Source organism: Talpa europaea, assembly GCF_964194135.1.
Source record: "Talpa europaea genome assembly, chromosome: 1".
NCBI classification, from domain to species: Eukaryota; Metazoa; Chordata; class Mammalia; order Eulipotyphla; family Talpidae; genus Talpa; species Talpa europaea.
Window position 1 is genome coordinate 6,927,320 of NC_140073.1, and position 21,004 is coordinate 6,948,323.

The window sequence follows — 21,004 nt, forward strand, 5'->3', positions numbered from 1 at the left end:
GCACGCTCCCACCTTCCCGTGCCCACACAGGCATCCTGGGCTCCCCGGTGATGTGATCTGCAATGCCCGGCGTGAGCCTCCAGCGCCAGCCTTGTTCCCCGACATCTCTCTCTTCCTGAGGCCGCCGACTGGCGCCCACAACCCTTCGCAGGAAGCCGACTCCCAGACCCTGGCAGGGGGCGTGGGCCTAGGGCGAAGCCCCGCCCCCAGGGGTCCCTGATCTTTGCCCTAGCCTGGGGCTCCGCGCCGTCCTAGGAGGCCCTGCGCGGGGCGGCGCTGCCTTTTGTGTGTTTCCCTCTCAGGTGCCAGAGACCCCGCGCCCCCAGCCCCCCCCCCACCATCCCCACGCGGCCCCCCGCCACCCCGCTGCCTCCCCAGCCCCCTGCTCTCTCCGCGTGCCAGCTCGGGGCTCGCTGGTTCGCTCCCCGCGGCGCCGGGAGGAGGGGCGAGGGCCGCAGCCCCCTCCCCCGCGCGCGCCGCCGCCGCCAGCCGAGCCGGGGGACCCGCCGCCGCCGGCCATGTGGGCCGGGCTGCTCCTGCGGGCCGCCTGCGTCGCGCTCCTGCTGCCCGGGGCCCCGGCCCGCGGCCACAGCGGGAGGAAGCCGCCCGGGCTCTTCTCCGCCGAGAGGTGAGCGCCCGCGCCCCTCCGCGCCCCTCCGCGCCCCTCCGCGCCCTGCCCGGGAGCGCCGGCGCCGGGGCGCGCGGCGGGGAGCCGGCGGCGCAGGGGGCGCGGAGGGGCCGCCGGCCGCCCCCAGCCGGGCTGTCTCGGGCGCTGTCCGCGCGCGGCGCAGCCCGGGGCTCCGGACAAAGAGGCGGGCGCGGTGCCCCGCGGGGGTGCGCTCTGCGCCCTGCGCCCCGCGCGGCTCTGCCGGCCGGACGCGGCTCGGGGATCCCGGCGCGCGCGGGGCTCGGCGGAGCCCGGGGCGCGCCCTCGGGGCTCGGGGCTGGCGGCCGTTCGCCCTGGCGCGCGCGGGGGGCGCTGCCGGGGCCGTCCCGGCCCCTCCCGCCGCGGGCTCGCCCCGCGCCCCTGCTGCCCGCCCGCCGGACCTGGGCGCCGGCTCTCCCGGCTCGTTTCGGTTTCCGCCCGCGAGCGCCGGCGCGGGTGGGGGTCCGCCCGCGCGTCCCGAGCGCGGCGCCCCCGGCGAGGCTCCCGGCGAGGCCCGGCCGCGCCCGCGGCGAGCGCGTGATGCGCGCGGCGAGGAGCCCGGCGAGGCGGGCGGCCGGGCCGCGGCTCCGCCCGGGGGCGCAGGGAGGCGGCCCCGCCGGCCCCCGGTTCGCCTGGGTGTCGCGCGCTCCCCGCCGGTTCCTGCGCCGGCCCCGCCGGGGCCCTCCCGCCACCTGTCCCCCGGCCGCCGCCGGCCCGCGAGGCTTCCCAGCTGCTCCGGCGGGCGCGCGGCCCGGCCTGTCCGCGGGCGCCGCCCCCCGCCGTCCCCCCAGCTCCCCCGTCCTCTGCCTGCCCCTCCCGGCCTCCCCCTTCTGCACTGGCCTCAGGAGGGGGGAGCCTCCCTCAGGCCCCAGGGACAGTTTCTGCAGAAGCCTCCGCCCTGCCCGGTGCTCCCAGCTTCCCTTTCCACAACACTCGTCCTGCCCACGCAGCTCGTTCCCCGAGGGCAGGTGAGGGTCTGGTCGCCCACCTGCCAGTGGTCGTCACCGTGCCCGCAGGACATTCCCATCTGCCTCGGAGCACGGGTAGATTTTCACCGCCCTGTTGGGTCCACTGGGATTCCCAGTGCAGACCAGACCCGGCTCCCTCAGCCCAGCGCAGCCCGTCACAGGAGCAGTGCCCTCGGGGAGGCCCGGGCAGCGTCCTGGGTAAAGACGTGAGCTGGGTGTGTCTGTGGAAGAGCCTTCCTCATGGAGGGAACTGCATGTGCAAAGGCCCTGAGGCAGCCATTCCTGCGACCCTTCATCCAGGGCGGTCTTTCCTCGTCAGCCTTGTAGTCCCTCTCCCCTGGCCACGCGTCACTGTGTTTTAGTGGCAGCTGTCTGTGGAAGACGCCTTTGCCTTTTGTCCTGGCTCCAGGAGACACTGTCTGCGTCATTTTTCTTTGGAAATTTCCCGTCGCCCTTCCAGGGGATTCTGACAACTGTTTGTTGACTGACTTATTGACTGACTGGGAGGTTCACTGACTTGTAGACTAACACCCGCCCTCCCCCCTAGAGATGGTGAAACGCGCTCTCTCCTCTCTTGTAGACGTCGGCTGGGACCGCATGTCTGCCTCTCTGGGTTCGGGAGTGGCTGCTGCCCTGGCTGGGCGCCCTCCTTGGGCAGTGGGCACTGCACCCTTCGTAAGTGCCCATCCCTGTGCCCCAGTAGCCTGCCTAGCGGGGCCCTCCCCTGGCTGTCCCGAGGGGCAGGTTGGGAGCCCAGACACACACCCTCGCCTGCATCTCTCCTCTCAGCCCTCTGCTCCTTTGGCTGCGGGAGCGGCATCTGCATTGCTCCCAACGTCTGCTCCTGCCAGGATGGAGAGCAAGGGGCCACCTGCCCAGGTAAGGGGGGTGGGAGCACCTTCGCTGCACTGAGATTATGTGGCAGGCGCTGGACACCGGAGGTGCGTCCTAGCATCTCAACAGAACAGGCACTGACTGACTGAAATGCACTGCTGAGGGGAGCAGCGGGCGAGACAGGAGAGGTCTGCCGTGCCATGTGGGTAGCTCCCTGGCTGGCTGGGGCTCGAACTCGTGCTGCAGAGGCTGCGGACAGCTTCACAGGTTGTGTCTTAACCCCTTGCGCCACCAGGGAGACCCACCTTCGCTCCCTTTCTCGACATGAGGAGACTGAGACGGAGTTAGTGGCTTCCCCTGGGTGACCGCTAATGAGTGACTGAGCTCGGTCCTGTTGGCTTCCACAGCCGCCTTCCCCAGGGAATTCAGGGGCCCAGGAGGTGGGTGGCTGCCCTGGGCCACGGTGCCTGCTCACCGTGGGGTGCCTGATTCTGAAGCCCACAGGCCCTGCGGGGAGTATGGCTGCGACCTGGCCTGCAACCACGGCGGCTGTCAGGAGGTGGCCCGTGTGTGCCCCGTGGGCTTCTCCATGACCGAGACCGATGTTGGCATCAGGTGCACGGGTGAGAACGCTGGGAGCAGTGGGGGACGTGGGGGTGTTGTTTCTGCTCTCCAGCCTGCCAGGGTGGTCCCCGAGAGTCAAGCGGAGCCAGGCTGAGCTCTGAAGCGCGAGAGCGGGCAGGCAGGCACGCCTGACAGGGACGTGTGTCCCTTCTGCTAGGCCACAAATACTTGTTGAGCACCTTTTATGGGCCAGGAACGGAGCTAGGGGCTGGGGCTACAGGCGGCCAGCAGGTCCCTGGTATTAGTTGCTTCAGAATATGGGGGCAGGGGAGGAGTAGGGCCAGCAAGAGAGTTTTTTCTCTTCGCAGACATTGATGAATGCCTGAGCTCCTCCTGCGAGGGCCACTGCGTGAACACGGAAGGCGGCTTTGTGTGCGAGTGTGGGCCTGGCATGCAGCTGTCCGCCGACCGCCACAGCTGCCAAGGTGAGCGGCTCTGGAAGGCGAGGAGGCTGCGTCCCCATGGCCACCGAAGGCTCGGCCTTGAGCAGGCCCAGCACGTGCCCTCCAAGAGTTGTGGCCTGGCGGCCGCCCCGTGTACCACCATAAGGGTCTTAGCCTCCCCACCCACCGGGAGGAAGCTGAGGCTTGTCAGGAAGGGGAGGCGGCCGCTGGAGTCCCTGACCCTGACTCCAGGGCCCTTGTTTTAGACCACAGTTCGCTAGAAATGGCTGCTCCCAGGACCGAGGGTGGAGGGATGGGGATGGGAGAGAGCTAGAGGCACTGGGAAGAGGGGGCTGTGGGAAAGGGGGCTGTGCGGGAATCAGTCATTCATTCACTCACTCATTTGTTCCACCTGCCCCGGCTGGGGGGTGCGGCAGGGCGGGTTACAGACCCGTCCTGCTCTCCAGCGGGCCCTGCTGGTGGGGAGGGGAGAAGCGGGAGGTGGGCGTGTGGGGTAAGCCTGTGGGGTGAGCCTGTCGGGCACCCAGGGGCAGGTGCCGGCTTTTCATAGTTTCAAACGTGGACGCGGGGAGGCCTTGGCAGAGGAGGCTATCCAAGCCGAGTTTGGGGTGTGACTAGTCAGACAAGGTGGAAAAGCAGTTCAGGCAAACACGAGAGCTTGGGCACATGAGGAGCCCATTTGGAAAGTGCAAGAATTTAAGCTAAAGCAAAGGCAAGGGCAGGCGAGGATGTGGGAGAGGCCGCTGAGGGCTGCTGAGCTGTGGGCATCACGGGTGCCTGTGGGAGCCGTGGGGGGGCTTTCAGCAGAGCGGTCTGATCGGAGGTGCCCCTTGGCCTGAACACCTGGAGGCTGTGCAGAGGAAGGCCCTGGAGGAGGCTGGGCTGGGGCCTGGCCGAGGCTTGGGAGAAGTGCGCTGGCCCTGGGAGGGGTTAAGAGTTGATGGACCTTGCGTGGACCATGAGAAAGAGGAGGGTTAAGCTGCTTCCCCATGGTCCTGAGGGGGCCGGGAGGTGGTGAAGAGAAAGAGGGCACACCCCCGCGCACTTCCAAAACTCTTCGGGGCAGATGGGCTCCAGCCTGTGCTGTCCCCTTCCAGACACTGATGAATGCCTAGGGTCCCCCTGTCAGCAGAGGTGCAAAAACAGCATCGGCAGCTACAGGTGCTCCTGTCGAACTGGCTTCCACCTGCATGGCAACCGGCACTCCTGTGTAGGTAAGGTGGAGGACCCTGTTGTCTTCGCAGTTAGGCTGCCCTTCAGGGAGATGGACAGGGCGAGCCCTGGACAGGGAAAGGTCAGCAGTCTGCACCTCCGGGCCCCGAGTCTGCAAGGCCCGAGTCTCTGTTCCAGCCGGCCTCTCCCGGGATTGCGTGGCTCCCCAGGGGAGACCCGGTCTTGGACTTTTCCTGGCGACGTGCCTCTTTCATTCTGTTATGTTTCTCTTCCACCCTTCTCCCAGATACACCCCAAGGATTCCTCTCTGCTCACCCATTTTCTTGGCTGCCTTTGCTCCCCTGGGTAAATAAAGCACGTTATGTCTTGGTTCCTCTGGTTTAGAAGGAGACCCCCTGTTTTCTCAGTCCATTAGCAGAACTTCCCACAAAGCGATTGGCATGTTTGACTTGAGCTTGGCTCCTGGGGTGAAGGTGGGGTCCCCTGGGCAGAGTCAGGTCTGTGTCCTGAACTGTCTCGTAGAACTGTGACTTGATCCTTTCATACCACCCTCCTGACGTTTGGGATGGTGGACGGCTGGAGGTTCCAGTGGGGTTCACCCCTATGACACCACTTAATTATTGCTGTAAAGTGCTGGGGGATGAGTCACTGGTGCATCCATTAAATGCCTACTGGATGCATGAGCTTCCGAGGGGACTAGCACTAGGTTCCAGCTCCATCCCCAGACATCTGAGTCACATTCAGCCCCCTGAGTGTGTTCTGTGAGAACTTGGCAGGGAGACTCCCCGGCTTTTTTGGCTAAGGGACGGGAGGAAGAAGAGCTGAGAGCCGGGCCGAGGCCCTGTTGACAGCGCGGCTCCCCTGTAGATGTGAACGAATGTCGGAGGCCGCTAGAGAGGCGCATCTGTCACCATTCCTGCCATAACACGGTGGGCAGCTTCCTGTGCACCTGCCGACCTGGCTTCAGGCTCCGAGCCGACCACGTGTCCTGTGAAGGTGAGCGCCAGGCCCAGCCCGGCTCCCCCGCCCGGCCCCGCCCTGCCAGTACTGCCCCACAGCCCCAGACCCAACCTGGCTGGTGGCCCCTCCTGCCCTAGCCCTCTGCAGCTCCCCCCCTCTAGGCCCCATCTCTGGGCACTAAGCCCCACCCCAAGTCCCTGGCCCTGCCCTCCAAGCATCAGCCCCCTCCCCTTGTGCCCTGTTCGAGAGAGAGAGAGAGAGAGAGAGAGAGAGAGAGAGAGAGAGAGAGAGAGAGAGAGGATTCACCAGAGACAGAGTGGGGAGCAGAACAGACAGACTGACGAAATACACTGCTGAGGGGAGCAGCGGGCCAGACAGGAGAGGTCTGCCGCGCCATGTGGGTCAGCTCCCTGGCCGGGGATCAAACTCATGCCGCAGTGGCTACAGATAGCTTCATAGCACGTAGACTTTAACTCCTGCCAAGCAGGGAGGCCTCCTTCTCCTTTATACATTCTTCTTCCCTGTACAGGTCACTATTTCCCTAACTCTTCTGTTTCCCCCCAAATGGTTGGTCAGAGGGGAAAAAACACAACCCCAAAGCCGATGATGTTGGGTGTGTGACCGCAGAGCCCCCTAAGCTGGCTTCCCAGGGATTCCCGGACTGTGTGGTGTCGGGGTGCTCGGCCACACTGGAGCCTTTGGACTTCCCTATACTGTCGCGTGCACACCGGGAGTGTCCTTTTTAGTTCGTGGCAAGCTTTCCACCAGGTGATCTCAGCGAGCTCGCCTGCCCCACGCCCCCGGCCCGGCCCGAGCCTGGTCTGTGACTCTGTTTCCTCTCTCCTACCCTCGCCCCGCCCGCCTCTTTTAGTTTTTCCCACTCAGTCTCTAGACTGTGGGGTCCATCTGCAAGAAAACGCCCCTTTCTCCTCCCAAGTGTGTGTGTGTGTGTGAGAGAGAGAGAGAGAGAGAGAGAGATTGTGTGGGAGTGTGTGTGTGTTTGGGCAAGACATCCTCTCCTGGGAAGCCGCACCTGGCTGGGGGAGCAGGGGACACGCTCCCCACTTGCTAGGGTGGAGGAGGAGGGAGGACATTCCCAGGACGTATCCCTGCGGGTCAAGAAAAGTGTGTGGCTCAGGAAACGCGGGTCTCCTTGGCGGCGACGGGGAGGGCAGGCGCATCTGACTGTCTCCACAGCAGCCGACCCTCAGCGTCCCCGGCCCGTAGCTTCCGCCCGCTCTTGGTCGTTCCTGCCGATCTCCTTGGGTGCCGGCGGCCGCCACCGCAGCACGGTGCTGGGGAGGCCTGGCCTGAGAGAGCCCCCGGCTTGTGCTGGTGGAGCTGCCTCCAGGTGCCCCGTCTCCACTCCTGCCCCTGCTGCCTCCCTCAGGAGACCTCTGTGTTTCCATTTCAGCTCTGCCAAAGGCCGTGCTGGCCCCCTCCGCCATCCTGCAGCCCCTGCAGCCCCCGCCCAAGACGCTGCTGCTGCTCCCGGAGGCTGGCCGGCCTGCCCTCTCCCCAGGACACAGCCCCCCTCCCGGGGCCCCAGGACCCCCTAGCGGAGTCAGGACCACACGCCTGCCGCCTCCCACCCCCGCCCCACCCACATCCTCCCCTTCTGCTCCGGGGCTGCTGCGGTCCACCCCCATGTCTAGTGCCCCCCTGGTGGGGACCCTCGGACCCCCCTCACAACTCCAGAAGGCGGTGGTGACCCCTTCCTGGCCCAGGGGTCCTGCAGCCACGCTGCCGGCACTGGCGCCCTCTGCGTGCTGGCACCTGGGAGCCATGTACGGGGCAGGCAGCCGCTGGACGGGGCCCGGGTGTTCCCAGTGCCGGTGCGAGGTGGGTGTGAGGGCGCGAGCGCGTGAGGGTCTGTGGGCGCCTGCCTGGGCCTGGGCCTGGGCCTTCGGGGGCTGGAACTCCTGCTTCTGCTTCCAGGATGGGGAGGTGACGTGTGAGAAGGTGACGTGTGAAGCTGCTTGTTCCCACCCGATTCCCTCCGGAGATGGGGGCTGTTGCCCGTCGTGCACAGGTGGGGGCTGGCGGCGGGAGGCTGGGAGTTCCCCACCTGGTCCTGCCTCTTTCCTGCCCCCCCAACTCTGAGTTGAAAGTCTGTTCTCTGGGCTTCTGATTTAGCAGGCGTGGGACGGGGCCCAGAATTTGCATTTATAACAACTTGCCAGGTGATGATTTGAGCCTGGGGACCACATTTGAGAACCCCTGGTCAGTGTCGTGAGAGCCCTCCAGGGGCACTTACCTTCTGGGGATCCTTTTTGACCTTCCTTTCTCCCTCCCTCCCTCCCTTTTCTGCAGATCCATTCTGCACCCCCTTCCTCTACCCCAGCTCCCATCTCCAGCCACAGGAGGTCTGTCAGTTCCTCTCTGCTTTCCAGTTCCTTCCCTCATCTGCTCGCAGCTTTTCATTTGCTTTCCGTCCCTGTTAGGCTAGAGACCCCAGAGGACTTCACAGGCTCTTTAGCAGGTCTCTGAAAATTCACCCTGCACGTGAATCCTGGGGTCTTGTTCAAATGCAGATCGCCCCTGAGTGGGCCTGGTGGGGCACCTGAGCGCCCACATCTCTGTGTTTCTCCTGGCCGGCTGAGGTGCCGTGGGCAGCGGTGCAAGAGTCTAAGCGCTGGGCTGAAGGGCAGAGACTGACGACCCTAATGATAATTGTGAACTTTACTGTGCCCCTGAGCTCTGGGCACTTTATATCTGAGGCATGGGTTCCTTCGAGGGCCTGTGGGCACAGGTGGCGTGTCCCTTCTGCGGTAAAGACGGTGAGGCCCAGGGACATTAGGGGACGTGTCAAGGTCACTCAGGCAGCTGGACAGGCAGGCTAGGTTTTGATCCCAGGGCTGCCAGGCCGCCTGTCCTCATGGGACTAAACGCCACGCTGCCAACCCTGCTCTGGGTTTATCCGACACACGTGCACCCTTCAGGGCATCCCGTGCGGTGTGTCTGGTAGCTCCTCCGGGTCCTAGGACCATTCTGGTCTCCTGAGTCTGTTGCTCCAGGGGCATCCGGACCCGTGAGAGAAGGTTCCAGGTACCTCCTGTCTGGAGAAGTAATGTGACCTCAAGCTTCCTCTTCTCTGAAGAGGTGCAATGCCCACTTCTGTTTGTCTTTCAAAGGCTGTTTTCATGGCGGTGTCACCCACGCCGAAGGGGACGTGTTCTCGCCGCCCGACGAGAACTGCACCGTCTGTGTGTGTCTGGTGAGCTTCCCGGGAGCCGGAGCCTCCCGGGCATTTTCTTGACCTTTGGGGGGTTTTAGCTAAGGGAACGGGCAAGACTGGGTGTTACAGCTGAGCTGGTTGAATGGAAGGAGAGTTCTCTGGTTGTGGATCTCGGGGGACGTGTGCAGTCGGGAAGGCGTCTGCTGAGCAGAAGAGAGCCAACAGGAAGCTGGGCCCACCTGTCTAGGAAGTGGGGGGTGGGACCCCTCGGAAACTTCTCACTGGGGAGTTTGTATTTCTCTTCAGGAAAAATGTTTACCAACATAATAAAAATATCCACATTTGGGCTGGAGATGGCTCAGCCTGTTAGGTGTGTTTTCCTGCAGGCAAAGTCACTTTTCCAAGAATACTTTTAAGCACCTACTATGTGCTGGAAATTGCCAGGTGCTGCTGCTCAGATTTGATGACGGCCACCTATTGGGTACCAGGCACGGGACTCGGGGCCTCACCTATTTCCTCACTCGAGGCTGCTGGTAGCTCCCTCTATACCACCCCATTCTGGAAAGGCTGAGGCTGGGCAGAAGCAGAGCTGGGATTGGAGCCAAGGTCTGCCTCTGTGCAAAGCCCGGCTCTGCCCACCAACCTCCTTGCCACCCTCTGCCCATCACTAGAAGTGGGCCCTGGTCTGGCAGGGATGGTGAAAGCAGTGGTGTAAATGGGGGGTGCTGGGCAGCCCACCGCCCTTTTGTAAGTCTTCCTGCATGCTGCAGCCAGTATTTTCGGGGCGATCTCAGGCCCTGTGATCCTCAGCAGTCCTGAGGGCGCCTCTGTGTCCAGCCCATGTCACAGAGTGGGACCCTGAGCTCAGAGAGGCCATGCCATTGGTCTGAAGTCTGCCGATCGGTGTCTGGAGCAGACACTGGGCCTCAGGTGGGCCTGCTCCAAAGTCCGGGCTTTGTGGTTTTCAAATTTTATCTTGAAATGTAATTCTTCCAATAACCGATTCTGTGACCTGGTTCCAAAGTCAGATGCACAGGAGCTGTCTCGGTGGCGTTACCTATGCTCTGGTCTCTGGCATTCTTCCAGGGGTGCCCAGGGGCACGAGCTATGGAAGAGGGTGCCAGGGAAGGCCAGGCGCCTTCTTTTTCTGCTCTCTGGTCAGCCCCTCGTCTTGGAAACAGGGCTGTTTAAGCCACACCATGATAAACTCAGGACCCGGGTCCCTGCAGGGCGTCCTTGTTGTGGCCAAGGTCAAAGGGCCCGGACTCCCCTGAGGAGGCTTTCGCGGGGGCAGGAGTCTTCGGCATGGGGTGCAATAGGATGAGCTGGTTCTGACACCCCATCCCGCACCTCCCTACTGTCCCCACTCCTCAGGCTGGAAATGTGTCCTGCATCTCCCCCGAGTGTCCTCCCGGCCCCTGTCACACCTCCCCACCCTCGCATTGCTGCACTTGTGTCCCCGGTAAGTGACTGGCGGGGGTGGAATGGACTCTTTTTGTCTGTTGGGGGTTGGGGTGTCACTTGAGGACATGTCGGGAGCAGGCTGAGTGGAGGAAAGAGAAGGGAGAGTGATTTCCATTTGAGAAACTCCTATCAAGGGAAGTATTTCCAAGCGCCCGTCTGAGTTGAGCACCTACTGTGTGCACGTGGTTTGGCTGCAGGACTGGGCCCAGCCTGGGCCGCCCCCTGCTCGGGAGGTGCTCCCATCACGGGCGTGAAGGGCTTTGAGGTCCACTGGCGTTGCTGTCTCTGGATGAGGTGGGGTCTCCCCTTCCCATGAGCGAGAGTTAGGCCTTTGTAAAAACAGGGTTCTTCTGGCTGGAGCGACCTCAGCCCTGTGAGGAATATGCCCTCTGGCTGTGTCCTTGCCCTCGGGGCCACTTGGCGGCCAGTCGTGCTGAAAACGAATGGCGCAGCCGTGGAGGAGCCTGCTCAGGAGACATTCTATGGCTGGGGCAACTGGGGCAAGAGAGGCCGAGCCTCTGCCCAGACACTCACGGCCAGTTAGCGCGGGCGGAACTGAAGGCTCAGCTTCCTCTGATGTCACATCTGGTGTTCTTATATATTTTTTCATTCTGGACTTTTTAATGGTGTATTATTTTCAATTAAAAATTTTCGGAAGGCGGAAGGTCATCCCCCCTAGGTGCGTGCTTTGATCCACCCCACGGTGCAGATGGGGAGCTGGACTCTCCCGGCCAGAGTCCCTCCCTGGTGTGCCGGGAAGTGGGCTCACCCCAGGGAAGCCTGACTGAAGCCAGGCGGGCCGGGGCGGGTTTTCAGGCTCCTCCCGCCTGCAGGGCCGGCCTCGTTCGCAGCCCTCGTCTCTTTTATTTCTTCTTTTCTCTTCAGCTTAGGCTACTTAGGGCTTCCCCTGCCTTTCTGGTGAAGGACCTTATTTCACATGTGATTTCCTCCCTGCCGGTTTTTAAGCGGCAGTGTTTCCTGTCCCGGGTTCGAGGTGGGGACAATATTTGGGTTCTCTGGGTTGGGGGTGCTGCAGGACCGTGGAAGGGTGTTAGCTTTCCCAGGGCCCCTCACCCACCTGTCCTCCTTCTTCTTCCACCCCCCTCACTCCCCAAAGGCCTGAGTGCGTTTCTCTTTCCCCCACAGTGAGGTGCTACTTCCACGGCCGGTGGTACGCCCACGGGGCTGTGCTGAGTGGGGGTGCAGATGAGTGCACCACCTGTGTCTGCCAGGTAGGGGCTGAATGATGGGGCTTGGGCGTGGGGGCGGCCCAGACCAGGATCCCTTGGCCGGGAGGAATATCTATGGCCGCAGCAGAAGGGAAACTGAGGCAGTAGAGAGCGAGCGAGTAACCACATTCCCCCTGACCTTCCAGCTGCCTCCCAGATGCTCCCCCTTCAGCCTTCCCCTCCCTGGGGGGTTCTAGAGCCCCTGCTGTGTGCCTGGAACAGGCTGGGGTGGGGAGCAGCCAGCACAGGCTCATCAGGGTCTCGTGGCCTAGGCGGGCGGCGGGCGGCGGACGGGGGGTGGGGGGGCTCTTTGCTTGACTGTTGGCTTCGGGGGTGCCCTCTTGGAGGGAGGGGTGCTGGGGCTGATGGGGACTGTCTGGGGGGAGCTGGGCTCCTCCACCCCAGTCTGTTGTACAGACTCCCTTGCTGCCTAGGGGTTCCGGGGTGAGGAAGCTATCCAGGGCACCATCAGACCAGGGCAGAACTTAGGGGAAAGGGTCTGTGTGGGGGTGACAGCTCTGTCAACCAGGCCAGAGGCTGCTGAGGGGCTTTAAGTGGTGGAGTCACGAAAGCGCATGGGTGGCCAAGAGAGTTCTGTGGCTGCAGAATGAGAGTGGATTGGAGTGGGAGCAAGAAGCGGCTGCAGAAGTGGGGGGGACCGTGCTGGTGGCTGTCGGGGGACGGCAGCCCATCAGCCGCCCTTTCCAGGGGCCCACTCCCAGCTCCCCCTTCCTCCTCTCGCGCTCCCTCGGGCCTTTTTGTCACCATTGGGGGGTTAGGTGGGCGGCAGCCTGCATCTCCTCCTTGGCTGTCCAGCGGCCTGGCCGGGAGCTGCCCTCACTGGCCTCTCCCCTTGCTCTCTTCCAGAACGGGGAGGTGGAGTGCTCCTTCACGCCGTGCCCGGAGCTGAGCTGCCCCCGCGAGGAGTGGTGGCTGGGCCCTGGACAGTGCTGCTTCACCTGCCGGGAGCCCACGCCCACGACAGGTGAGGCCACCGGCCCGCGCCCGCCTGCCGAGACCGCTAGTGTGCGTGTGAGTGCGTAGGAGTTTCTGGGTTAAGTTTGTGTGTGAGTGGTAGCTGAGTGTGACTATGTATCTGTTTTCTTGTGCATGTTTGTGTGCTTGTGTGAGTGTGTCTGTCTGTACCTGCGTGAGTATGTCGGTCTGTGTGTGCTCTCTGTGCGTGTGAAGTGTGTGTGTCTGGGTGTGTAAGCTCACCTTTGTGTGACTGTGTCTGTGTGTATGAGCTGCACGCTTGGAGGGAAAATTCACTGAGTGAGGGAGCCAGGTAGGCAGGTGAGGGCAGACTCGGGGTGCAGCGGGCAAGGTTGAGGTGCACCCCGGGCGCCTTCGACACAACATGGGTGAGCTGAGGCGTGTGATCTTGGAGGGGTGGCGCTGGAGCTCTGGTGGCCGGTCAGGGCCGCCCCCAGTGCTTCTGCTCACCATGTTTTCTCCCTCATCGCCCCTGGCCAGGCTGCTCGCTCGATGACAACGGGGTTGAGTTTCCGATTGGACAGATCTGGTCTCCTGGTGATCCCTGTGAGTTATGCATCTGCCAGGTGAATGACAACCTGCGCGCCTTCAGCTGCTTTCCCCGCCGCCCTCCCCTAGCCCACCGCACCCCTACCCCCCATCCATTTTGGGGGACATTCTGCCTTGGACATGGTGAGGGACACACTGGCTTGTGCAGGGAGCTGCTGGCAGAGGAGATGGAACTAGGAGTCTGGATGCCTGAGGGAGGAGAGCACCCCTGGGCTCGGTCACTCAGGCCTTTGCTGTGAAATTGCTATGATTCTTTCATTAATGCAAATCACACGACCTCTCATCAAGAGGCAAGGGCAGGTGGACAGAAATGCAGACACAACTGCCCACCAGGAAACAGTCATTGTAGCTCTTTATTGGTTTCCCTTTCTACTTTATTTATTTTTTAAAGATTTATTTGTTTATACAAGAACTGGGGTACAGGCCAGATGTGCAGGAGGGTGAGAGGATTCACCAGAGACAGAGCGGGGAACAGAACAGGCAGATTGACTGAAATCCACTGCTGAGGGGAGCAGCGGGTGAGACAGGAGAGGCCTGCTGCGCCATGTGGGACCCTTGCTGGCCGGCTGGGATAGAACTGGCACCGCAGAGGCTGCGGGCAGCTTCACAGCGCTGTGCTCAACCGCCTGTGCCACCAGGAAGGCCCTCCCTTTCTACTTTAAAAGGGTTTTTAGTGCCTATGAGTTTAGAGCTTTATTTCTCATGAGGGAACCATGAGGAATGTCAAGTCTGCCCACACCTCTGCTGAGAATCTGCACTTGAATCCCCCGGCGACGAGCGTGTCACTAGTGTGTGAGAAGCCCTAGTACCCTTGACGCACCATTTATGAAAAAGCCTTGGATCCTCACAAAATTTGGAAATGTCTCATTGGAGTCATCGCTGGAGGAAAGTACCTCTGCTGTTTTTTTTCTCCTTTTTGACTCCTAGTAGAAGAAAGTAACACAAAAGCTCCACAAGCAGATACTTAGGAAAGAAAAGAAACCTTCTGTGGCACTTCTGTTTTCTGACATAGACATTTCCGGTACAATAATTTTCTAATAAAATAGGATTTTATTGTACTCCATAGATTTGGGGTGAGCCAGGGTTCCAGGGAAGTGCTAAGAGAAGAATTTGGAGGGGATGATGGCGCAACCTCAGCTGCAGCTGCTGAGACGGAGCCAGGGAGACCAAACCCCAACTCTCACCTCCCCCTCCTTGGATAGGGGAAGCCTTCCTGGAAGGCTAACACCCCCTTTTCCAAGTAACTGGTGTACTCTTGAGGAGCCCCCCCACTGCATCATGGTGCCCTTAGGACATGGCTTGGCCAGTTTGTAGCTTCCCTTTCTTTTGGGGGTTGCTGGGCGGGTGGAGTGGGGCGGGGGGTGGGGTATTAGTGAAGCTCCTCCTTCCTGCAGGCAGACGGCTCAGTGAACTGCAAGAGGACAGACTGTGTGGACTCCTGCCCTCACCCGATTCGGATCCCTGGACAGTGCTGCCCAGACTGTTCAGCAGGTAAATTCCCTGCCCCCCACTGGGGGACTGCACTGCAGTCCACATGCTATGGTAGGATCCTCAGGGAGGCCCCGAGTCCAGGCTCACCTTGTACTAAGCACCACACATGGGCTTCGTGCCAGGCCATCCTCGCTGTGACTGGTGGGGTAACCCCATTGTACGGACGAGGAAACTGAGGCTCAGAGAGGTCAAGCTGCTTGCCCAAGGCAGGCCTGTCTGAGTGCTGGAAACAGATGTGAAGCTCTGCAGAGTGGACAGCCCAGTTGCAGGGGCCACGAAGGCAAATCTTGTGACACAGTGGGCAGTGAGGCTGTCAAGATGGAACTTGATTTTTTTTAAAGATTTATTTGTTTATGCATACAAGAAGTGGGGTACAGGTGAGAGGTTTGGGGGGGTGAGAGGATTCTCCAGAGACAGAGTGGGGAACAGAACAGGCAGACTGACTGAAATATACTGCTGAGGGGAGCAGTGGGCGAGACAGGAGAGGTCTGCTGTGCCATGTGGGTTGCTCCCTGGCCAGGGATCGAACTCTGTGCTGCAGTGGCTGCGGATAGCTTCATAGGCTGCGTCTTAACCCCTTGTGCCACCAAGGAGGCCCTGGAACTTGATTTTTTAATCATCGTTTTTTTTTTTCATAATTTCAAAAGTAGCATTTTATCTTAGAACGGCAGAAAGCAGAGAGAAAAAGAGTGAAAAAGGCCCATTATGGTTTGGTATTTCTATATTGTCTCTTCTCCTGATATGATATTGATATCGAACATGTCTGTAACATATAGCTAGATCTAACACGCAGTAGATACTTATATATTTTCTTATAAAAAATATTTCCTACCATCCACTGCCCTCTTCTATACTTATTAGTATGTGATCAACATCATCTAGTGGTGGCACTGAGATTGGCCTCCTGAGGGGGCCTTGGGAAGCAGAGGTGGGAGGGAATGTTCTGGAAGGTGGGATTTGGCTGGGTGGGGAGAGCAGAGAGGGTGGCGTGATGCCTGGTGCCAGGTGGTGTCTCCACCCCCTCCTGCCTGGTGAGGGGGCAGGAAAGGACGCCCTTCCCTGGGGGAGAACCTGAAGTGAAACGACTGGTCCCATTGCTGAAACCAGTTTGAAAGAAGCCAGCACTAGGCAGGCCCCGGGGCAGTGGTGGGCCTGACCTTTGCTGTCCAGATAAGCCTCAGACCTTCGCCCTGGCCGCCGGAACCTGGCCGCCCTCCCCTCCCCCGGCCGGTGCTCAGTGCGTGCTCTCTCCGCAGGCTGCACCTACACAGGCAGAATCTTCTACAACAATGAGACCTTCCCATCTGTGCTGGACCCATGCCTGAGCTGCATCTGCCTGGTACGGGCCTCCCAGACCTGACCGCTGGCTGCCGGAGCTCCCCAGGGACCAGCATCAGCTCCCGGCCTGGGGCCAAAACCCAGAGACCTCATGAGAGGGGCTGCCCTGGCTCCGGTGGGAGCAACACCCTTGAACCTTCACCTGCAGGCAGAGAAACAGCTTAACCCTGCACAGCCCAAGTCCTCTGCTTCTGGGTGACCATACAGGGCCTCGGGGGCTCCTTATGGTATAAAGTGGGGCCCGGGGATTCTCATGCAGGCGGAGGTGAGGGACGCAAGCCTGGGGCTCATTGACGTAGTCACGTGGCTGGCTCTTGCCTCTTGCCCGTTCCTGCTGTCAGCCCTGTGTGTGTAACACTCAGTTCAACTGCAGAAGCCTCTGGGTGGGCGCTGCCAGGTGGTAAGAGACAGAGGCACCTGCTCAAGACCCCACAGCTAGTCAGCTGGAGCACGGGGGCTCGGCCCCTTTGCCTCCTGGGAGCAGCATGTAGATAGAGCGCCACTGGGGATCTGGAAAACGGGGGACATCCTTATTGCTCAACGTGCTGAAAACACTTCATGTGGGATGGAGCTTCTCAGCTGGGGTGGGGAGATGCGTGCAGACGCAGCTGGAAAAGGCCAGCCTCTGCAGAGATCTGGGATGCTCAGGGTAAACATCTCTGGCTGAGTGGCCACCGGCTTCCAGGAGCTTCGGCTTCCCCTGGTTTTGGGTGCTCTCCTATCCTGGGTGGTTTGCAGGTCTGTTCAGCAGGTGGTTCCTGTTGACAGATGGACTCGGTGGACGAGGCAGGCCCTGGGCCCTGAGGGGCTGAACTTCTGGGTGAACGAACCCTTCCCTGCCCCTCACGGGTGGCTTGATGGGTGCTCCACGGCTGTGACCCGCCCTCCCCGGTGCCCCCGGAACGAAGGGCACTGAGTGTCTTCTGTGTCTCGCAGCTGGGCACAATCGCCTGCTCACCCGTGGACTGCCCCATCACCTGCACCTACCCTTTCCACCCTGACGGGGAGTGCTGCCCCGTGTGCCGAGGTGAGTGGGACCAGCTGCCCCACGTCCGAGGCTCCCGGGTGGGCCTCGGCTCTCACGGCCGTCTCCTCTGCCCCTGCAGACTGCAACTACGAGGGCAGGAAGGTGGTGAATGGCCAGGTGTTCACCTTGGACGACGAGCCCTGCACCCAGTGTACCTGCCAGGTGAGCAGGGCCGGGGTCTGGGTCACCTCTGTGCCAGGTGAGCGGGGCCGGGGTCTGAGTCACCTGCCAAGTACCTTGGGTTTGGATCCTTTCAGGCACCCACTGTGTTTGCTCTCCCTGTTGCTCAGAGGAGCCTCAGGCGCTGTATCCTCTGACCTGGGATCTTCCTGTGGGTCCTGCTGAGGGTGCCTGAGGCTGTGGGGGTGCCTCCTCGTGGAGCGAGGTGGAGAAAGGTTACTCAAAGTCCCTGTGGAGCAACGAGACAGCCCCGCTCCAAGGGCAGTCTCGTGTTTATTTAGAGGCGGGGTCAGAGAAGAAGGCAACACGTGGGGAATGCACATTTGGGGGGATGTGTCATCGTCTGGTGCCAGCTGGGGTGGAGTGACTGGGGGCTATGCTTGGGGGCTCCATAGTTCCTGCTAATCAGAGCCTACTGTCTCCATTCCCTGCTCTCTCCTAACTTGCTGCTAATCGTCACAAGGAGGGTGTCCTGGCTGATCTTGCTCCTCTGGCCATATCTGTTTGCTGTTCTCAGCAGACACTGGTTTCCCAGGAGGTTCCTCATACCAGGACTTTGCCCTGGTGAGAGGCCCCTGCCTGACTGTACGTTTAGCTCAACCAGCAGGAACTCGGGGCACGAGACAACAGCCCTGACAACAGGAGGGCCAGGGACCCCACACCGGGGTGCTGTTCTGGTGGGCGAGGTGCCTGTGCTCCCTCAGTGGGTGTCCTTCTGCTTCCCCAGCTGGGAGAGGTGAGCTGTGAGAGGGTCCCCTGCCACCGGGCCTGCACAGACCCCTCCGCGCCTCCAGGGGGCTGCTGCTCCTCCTGCCCAGGTAAGGGGACCCTGGGTCCTGGGGTGGCACCGCCGTCTCCTCCCATTTGGCTTGTCTGCCCAGAAACATAGAACTTGTAAAAGGCCGGGTGGGAGGCCCCAGACTCAGAGAGGGGATGTGGTGTCCCCCGCCGCCTCACCCCGTGGGAGAGCCACCGTGCGTCTTGTTTCCCTCCTCTCTCTAGATTCGCTGCTTCTTCTGGAAGGAAGGCAGGGCCTGTCCCCTCGCGGAGACTCGGAGTTCAGCCAAGTGGCTCGGAGCCCCCGGGGAGACACGGAGGCCACTGTCAACTGTAGCTCCTGCCTGGGCCCCTCGGCAGGGTCGCCGCAGAGGCCAGCGCTCCAGCTCCTCCAGCTCCTGTTAGGAGGGAACCTGTCCCAGGCGCAGACTTTAACCACGAGCCGCTCAGGAGCCCAGGCCTCACCCTCGGCCCCCTTCGGGCCAGGGGGCTCGCTCCCAGGGGAGCACGGCGCCTCCCGGCCCCCTCAGCCCTCCCCAGGGCCTTCCCTCCTTCCAGGAGCCTCCCCTCTACCTCCAGCCTCTCCCGGGGCTCCTGGAACACCACCTCTTACTCCAGAACCCTCCTCCTCCGCCTTCGGGGCCCAGACGGCATCCAGACGGCCTTTTCTGCCGGTCACCACCCCGACGGAAGCTCCCACCCTTTCCTCGACAGCCCCCAGCCCCTCTGAGAGCCCCAGCACCCTCCTCCGGCCTCCTAGACTCTCTCCCACCATCTCCAGACTCTCTGCAGCCCTTGCAGCCATGGCCAGTGCACAGGAACCCGCCACGGAGGCCTCGAGGGAGGAGGAGGCCGCCCAGTAAGCAGGACTGTGCCCTGGGGACTCTGGACACAGAAGACTCTGGGAGCTTGCAGGGCGGCTTGGGACGGAGGAGGCTGAGGATGCCGAGGCCCTCTCCAGCCTCTCCCATGGGGCTCTTGGCTGTGATGGCGGATCCCTGGGGCGCGACAGCCTTGTTCCTGGGAAGCGTTTGGAATGCGCTGTGAGCACTGAGGTGTCCTCCCTGGTCATCATCTCCTGGGCGGCCTGGCCCACTTTTCTCTGGAAGAGGGTTGTGGGCACTGAGCTCCCTCACTGGAGGAAGAGAATCAGGGGGCCCTGGCCTCGGCTGGCATGGTGCCACCTCTGTGTCCTTACCTGGGGTTTCCTGATTAAAGTTTGGCTCAGTTTCCCCAGGGCACCCTGCTCAATCACTTCTTGCCTTTGGAAAGGGGACAGGTCACTCCAAGCCCACACCAGTGAACTACTAAGTCTTCAGCTCAGGTGTGAACCCCTCTGTTCAGTGAAGTCTGGACTCCAGCAAGCAGGGGGTGTTAGATGTTGGGTGAATGCACCCTGCGTTTCCCCTTACCCAGGATCTCACATTTAGCGGTTTGAGAAACAGAAGAGGGTGGGGTCAGTGTGCCAGTAGCTTGTGCTGGAGTCGCTGGGCTGAGCAGCCCCCCGAGAGTCAGATCATCAGACTCGGTTCCAGAGACCTGATGCTGGCGCTGGCTACTAGGGTGTGAGGGGCTTGAAGACAAACCACCGTAGGTTCCTAATGAAGGGAAGTGGTCAGAGATCGAGAAATACCTCTCCTTAGCTTGTTTTGTAAGTGTCATATCGCCATATCCCTAGAATTAAAGTTCATCAAATTGTATTTGGTGAGAAGTTGCCCCCATCCCACATATACCCAGTCCCCCCCTTTTCTCCTTCCTGTGGCCTCTGGTTCTGGGGGATCCTTTCTGATACGCATGTATCAGAAGCAAGCAAGTTGCTAGAAATGCAGGTCTAATTACTTTCCTTTCTAATCCGAACTCCTAGGATAGACTCTGTCGTCACCTGTCTCTGTTTTCTGGGACAGTCTCCTGTCCCAGCACTGAGCACGCACGCTCAGTGTCCTCTCTGCAGCTGGGTCTCGGCCCCCCACATCCCCGCACCATTAGCTGTCGAGTCATCCCTCGCGGCTGGACCTTTGGGTCGTTTCCAGGCTTGCTCTCACAAAAGATGCTACAAAGAACGGCCCCGTACTTACGTCATTTTGCACGTGTGCGAGTATATCCCCAGGATAAATTCCCAGAAGTGAAATGACGGGGCCACTGGACATATGTGCAGTTCTAGTTTTGATGGAGACTGATATTACCAACATGTGGGAAGGTGCCTTCAGGGAGGGTTTGGGTTCCCCTGATGATTAGATGGAGACCTTGAGATGAACACTCCTGGGTAAGTGTGGGTAAAAGATGGGGGGAGCTGTGCTGAGCCCCCCAGGCCCCAGCAAAAGGAGAGAGATGAGCGAAGACGAGGCCTGAGACTGTAGAACAGAAATGTGACTCCCCACTGTGTGGAGCAAAGTGGGGGTTGTCGGGCAGATGTAGGCAGGGTCTTCAGTGCAAATGGCCTGTTTAATGGGGAGCCTCTTTCCACTCTGGATGGAAGAACCCCAGGGTGAAGGAACAGAAGAGGGGCTGGGTGGGGGAGGGTGGTCTGCAGCTGCCCGGGCTGAGGAGGGGGAGGAGCAGGAAGACTGGGAGCTTCCTAGAAGACCTGCCTGCGCCCCAGAGCCTAGCGCACCGCCTGACTTGTAGGAGGGTCTCCAGAAATGTCAGAAGAACCACCACAGGAGCCAAGACCTCATGACGCTCCTCCCCGACACCGGAGAAGCCCACCTGCTTGTCCTGGATGAAATATGACAGGGACAGAATGTTGAGGGGACAGGAGTGGATACATCTGCCTTCTTAAGCACGGCCTGTGTCAGATTTTCTCCTGCGTCTCCTCCTAGCTTGGTTATTTACTGTTAAAAAGCCACCTTGAGCTCACCACTCAGGCAACACTTGCTGAGCACCTACTATGCGCCAGACCCTGCTCTGGCTGTCGGGGCTTCAATGGTTGTCCTGTGGGATCATGGTCCCTGCCCTGTGGGTCTGAAACAGCTCTGGTGACTGCTTGACAGCCTCGTGCAAGGGCCGTGGAGGTAAAGGAGGCCGGCCTGGCAGAGGGTGGCTGGGAAGGTTCCCAGGAAGGCAGCTGAGCCCCCACTACGCTCCCAAGCCTGGGGCAGCTTCTACTGCAGTGGTGGTTAAGCTGTGATCTGCAGGATGCCTGGCCTTAGTAGGTCAGGAAAAGGGA

The 21,004-nt window shown here is 61.1% G+C and overlaps 1 protein-coding gene across 1 annotated transcript; it reads left to right on the forward strand.

The window, feature by feature from the left end:
• Positions 1-518: 518 nt before the first annotated feature.
• On the forward strand, positions 519-18,701 carry VWCE (von Willebrand factor C and EGF domains; the record flags this gene model as incomplete). The annotated part of the gene is made up of 20 exons (XM_084254236.1): positions 519-628; positions 2,195-2,289; positions 2,404-2,493; positions 2,946-3,071; positions 3,381-3,497; positions 4,574-4,690; positions 5,517-5,645; positions 7,024-7,451; positions 7,548-7,641; positions 8,744-8,826; positions 10,162-10,249; positions 11,398-11,483; positions 12,348-12,465; positions 12,957-13,042; positions 14,420-14,516; positions 15,773-15,855; positions 16,791-16,881; positions 16,961-17,043; positions 17,789-17,879; positions 18,064-18,701. 20 exons carry the CDS (start codon positions 519-521, stop codon positions 18,699-18,701), a joined length of 2,850 nt encoding a protein of 949 aa, XP_084110362.1.
• Positions 18,702-21,004: the final 2,303 nt, after the last annotated feature.